This window comes from Solea solea, chromosome 1 (genome assembly GCF_958295425.1).
Source record: "Solea solea chromosome 1, fSolSol10.1, whole genome shotgun sequence".
Lineage (NCBI taxonomy): Eukaryota > Metazoa > Chordata > Actinopteri > Pleuronectiformes > Soleidae > Solea > Solea solea.
The window spans coordinates 6,334,704-6,339,567 of record NC_081134.1 but is presented as its reverse complement, the minus strand read 5'-3'; the positions used below and the strand labels follow the sequence as shown (position 1 = coordinate 6,339,567).

Genomic DNA, 4,864 nt, shown 5'->3' with positions numbered 1-4,864 from the left:
TTATCGAACCCTGAGGGAGAAGCGAGATTTAGTCGATAATGGAAGCCAAGTTTCTCTCTCTGAGTTTTCAGATCAGGTTTAAATGCAAGCTCTCGGTCTGTAAGAAACTCCCAGATACTCACAGCTGGAAACTAATTCTATGGATTTGACTTGAGCCAATATACAATATGCTCACCTAAATGTTACACACTGACCCTTTAAAAAACCCAGCACAATATGTGTGTGATGATATAGTGCCTCTGTGGTACAACAGATTTAGGGCTAACATTTAAGAAGGAGGGCATGGCTCGTGTCCGTTCACGCACATTTCTTCATCATCATCATCATCATCATCATCAGATGGTGAAGAGTGGCTTGAGCTTCCAGAGTCGTCATCATCATCATCACTCTCATCCTTTTTCCCGTCATCTTCCTCGCAGCTCTGCTCGGCCTCTCGCTCTGCGGGAAACGGAAGACGGTCGGTGTGTTTTGATGGAGTGCAGTTTGCTTGTGTGTGTGTGCAGGTATAGGGAGACTCACCCTCCAGCAGCTTCCTGTGGATCAGTGGGAGAAACTCGGAGGCCTCGGGATTGTCTGGCTCGTAGATGAGAACTGGAACGAGGCGAGAAGAGTCACCAGTGGCAGAACTCACTGCTGGCTGATGCGCCGACTGTATGCAGCTCATGGATACATACTCATCTGACACAGCTGGTGGGCCGACTCAAAGTCTCTGTCCGTCACAGCTGCGAGGAACTGAAACCATAACATCCTCAATTGACTTTTTTATTCATTTGTTTCATCATTTAAATACATTTAATGTCCCAGCATGTGACTGCAGAAACAGAGTCTCCTCCGCTTGGCCCTTCCTTTCCTAAGCATATGCTGTATGTGACGTCCACTGAGTCACTGAGTCACTGAGTGTCCTCACTGGAAGAGTCATGAGCATCCGACACAAGCCGAACAATGCAGAACTGTTGATGTTAAAGAGACTTTAAAAATCCTGAAAACTTGTGTTAATCTCCAATATTTAGCAAGGAAATGACTAAAATCTCAACATTTTTTCAAGTTTTTCAGGTTTTATGTAAATAAAGCACAGCAACAGAGAAAAGAAAAAAATGAATGAATGTGAATAAATGTATATATATATATGTATATACTGTATATATGTATATATATACATATATACATATATATACATTTAAAATGAATATAATATTGCTGTTATCTACATGTCAGGTGTTACAGAAATACAAGTTGCAGTACAGTCAAGAGCACATCTCTACAGAAAAGGATTACATGTCTTTAAGATAGTCAATGAATGGACCCCAAATGCTAAGAAAGCGGTTTCGTGTTGAGTTAATGAAGTCAAGCAAAGGGGGAACAGACGCCTCTGGGTCCGAGAGAAACAATAATGTATCGTCCGCATAACGACCCACTTGGCTTTCCATCTCGCCTATCTTAATGCCCGGTGCAACCCAAAAGACCCAGATCTATCACTATTGGTGAGGATGGAGGATTTTGGGCAGAGGTACAAAATCCTGACCCAAGTAATGAAGGAGTCCCCAATTCCAAATCTCCTAAGGGCTTCGAAGCATAAAAGGCCCCTCTATTTGGTCAAATGCCTTGGCCGCGTCAAGAGCCAAGACAGCTGCTCTGGAGTCGCATGATTGGCCGGCATGTATATTATATTATTTACAAAATGAGAATCTACTTTGGATAAACCCTGTTTGGCTTGGTGTCTTCCTTGCCTTTTTTTAACAAGAGGGGAGTGTTTTGTTCTCAGCGGAGTCTTTGATCATCCTAAGCAAGAGTGGGGCGAGTGTTTTATGAAATGCCTGAAAAACTTGCAAACCCATCTGAGCCAGCGGCCTTGCCAGAGGGAAATGATTTAATTGCCTCTACTAACTCATCTTCCATGAAGTCGCTTTGGATAAAAGCGTCTGCTAAATGACATGTAATGTAATGTAAAGTCGGAATCAAGTTCCAACCTGGATAACGCATCTAATGTTGGCAGGTACACCGAGTCTTAGAGAGAAATTTGTGAGATCTGTACTAGCTGCTTTAGACTTAGCAGTATATAATTCTGAGTAAAAATCTTTCAAGCAGCCTCTCTGGTTTATCACCTCACTCAAAGTGTTTTTGTTTCATTTTAAGTAGGAGTTTAATGGTTCCACTAAGAATGTGATTGTGTTTGTACTTTAACTTCAAAATCTTGTTCTTCCTCTGACAGGAAGTCCCTATGACTGTTCTAGAGTTGGATTGATTCAGTCACACCGAAAACAACTGCTTTACAAGTCACTAGTCTGGGGTTGGGATGTACTGTAGTAACGGAAAACCAAACCAAACCAGTGCTGGGTCTGAGTAGTGGAAAAGCACCATAAGGGAACTATACCGTGGCCTTTGCATACCAGAAAGGATGCTGCGTAGTAAACTTTCGCTTAAAAGTATGAAAGGCACGGTCTGGTTTTTGGTTGTTTGGTCTTTCTTCTTGTGTGTCCCCTGCAGGTCTTGGAGAGTGACAGAGGCGGGGCTGACCTACTTTCTCTGGAGTGCAATGAGGCTCACCTGGCTCCTATCTACTCCTCACCCTCCCTATATAAGCCAGCTCAGACTGCACTCCAGTGCCAGAGTTTCCGTCCAGTGCGCTAGTGTACGAGTTATCAAGTCCATTGGCGTTTTTCTTCAGTGCCTTTTTGCTACCCTCCCTAGTTTTGTGACCTGGTGTCTGACTCCAGTGACTTTCTGTTTTTTCCTCCATCTTCCAGTGCAAGAGTCTTTCTAAAAATACACCTTTTTGTTGAAATTTCCTTGAGAATCTCTCGTCCTCCAGGGCATAACAGCTCTGCTGGTTTGTCCGTTGGGGCTGCCATGTTACACGCTGGACCTTAAAGTAAAATACAAGTCAACCAATAAAACAGACTGATACTTATCAAGCACTTCACTTTGATTAGGAGGTCCAAAGGAGCCTTGAGGTCTTTGTCCTCCTCTTCCTCTGTCTCCTCTTCGTCCTTCTTCACCTCGTGTGATTGGGGAGATTGAACTGCTGGAGGAGCATGTGTCTTTCCTCCTGCATGGCAGCCATCATCATTATCAACAGTCTTTTCTCGCTACATCTGTTGTACTTATTATTTTGTTCGACAACAACGCGCTGTACCTTTTTCTGCCACATCCGAAGGCCGAGCACTCGCTGAGTTTTTTTCTTCTGGTGCCAATTCTGCTCGTTCCTGAATCCTGGAACAATGTTCCAGATGTTACTGTGTGTTTCACTAGACCTCTGTGTTATGCAAGCATTATACTATACACTGTTACATTACTGATTTTGTCAAAATGATTGTTTGTGGCCTGTCTCCTTTATCTAATCTAATATTTATTATGACGCGTGCTGCTGAGCTCTTGGCCAGGTCACCCTTAGAAAAGAGATTTTGATCTGAATGGGTTTTTATCTGGTTAAGAAAAAGGTAAAATAAATAAATATGTTGATTATTTTTGAACCCAGGAGCTTAGAAAGAAGAGTTCAAGTGTACACAGTGAAGCATTTAATGTTAACTGTGTTCCCACAGACCAAAAACATGCAGATTTGGGGATTAGGCAAATTGACCGTAGGTTTGAGTGTTCACCACCCGCCCTGACCCTCATGTGATAAAGTTGTAGGTGAGTGAATGAATGAATGAATGTGTTGTAGTGGAGAAAGTATCTTGAGATGATAAAACAAATAAATACAATCATAGCAATCGCAGTACACAATGTAGCTGTAGTATGTTTTGGTTTCTTCCTGTCAGAATGATTACTTAGCTGACAAATGTGACATGCATTATACGCATATATTGTTTTTTTTTTTAAGCTGCTGATGGTAGATTATTAGGATCTGTGTCTGCACATAGATTTATTAATGTTATTGTTGAAAAATTCACACTCAGAGAGTTCACCATCTGATACATTTAGTATGTAGCACAGGAATATTAGTTTGAATGTTATTTTACACCTCAACAAATTGCATCTTTGTGATCATTCTATTCTATTCTATTCCAAAGTTCTATAACCTGTGGCAGTTCTACTCACCTGCTCATGTTCCCTGTCCTTGTATTATTATTATTTCAAATTTCGACCTTTACAGACTGTAGTTAGCCTTATCTGCTAGCAGCGCGACAAAACGGCAGTCATCAACTGCAACGTAAACACGTGTTACTATGGCAACGGTGCGACTCGGAGTCCATGCTGCCTTTAAGTCTGTCGGACATTTTGCTATTAGATAGAGTAAGTAGGTCAGGGATGTGTCCGTGAAGTGTCCTGTCACAGTTAGAGAGCACAGAGAGTGGAAACCATGTGATCATATAATGATAAAAATTATAAATTACACTCAGTCCAGAGAGCTACTTAATACTTATACTTATACTAATACTTACTTATACTTACTTATAATACAACATGATACAAATACAATACAACACAAGACAACAGATATTAAAATGACCCTCATGTGTGTAATATATAATACATACATTTCTGATGAATGAATTAATGAATAAATAAATAAATAAATAAATAAATAGCAGTAGCTGCTATTCTATTCTATTCGACTTTTATCAATTCTATTGGCTTGTCTTAAAGTAGCCTGTTCATAAATGCTCTGCATGGATAAGTGCTCCTTGACACCAATCATTTTCTATGCAAATCAACCGGAACAGTTTGTTTTTAAGTGCACAGAGAGGTTGTCAAACCAAGCTGTGATACTGTACTGTAGCTGATTAGGACAGACTCTTGAATAGCCTGATAAAATATTATCATATTTTTTTGTATCAACACCGTGAACTCAGAGACGAAGTAAAACAAAATGCAACCGCTGTTTAACAACCATACTGGTAAATATAGAAAATGCAAATGAGAT

The 4,864-nt window shown here is 40.6% G+C and overlaps 1 protein-coding gene across 1 annotated transcript; it reads right to left on the bottom strand.

Moving 5' to 3' along the window:
- erich2 (glutamate-rich 2) lies at positions 1–4,211 on the bottom strand. The gene is made up of 6 exons (XM_058639491.1): positions 4,039–4,211; positions 3,134–3,210; positions 2,922–3,046; positions 675–732; positions 520–591; positions 1–438 (listed from the first exon to the last, which is right to left on the bottom strand). Exons 1-6 carry the CDS (start codon positions 4,044–4,046, stop codon positions 269–271), a joined length of 510 nt encoding a protein of 169 aa, XP_058495474.1. The 5' UTR covers positions 4,047–4,211; the 3' UTR covers positions 1–268.
- Between the last annotated feature and the right edge of the window lie 653 nt (positions 4,212–4,864).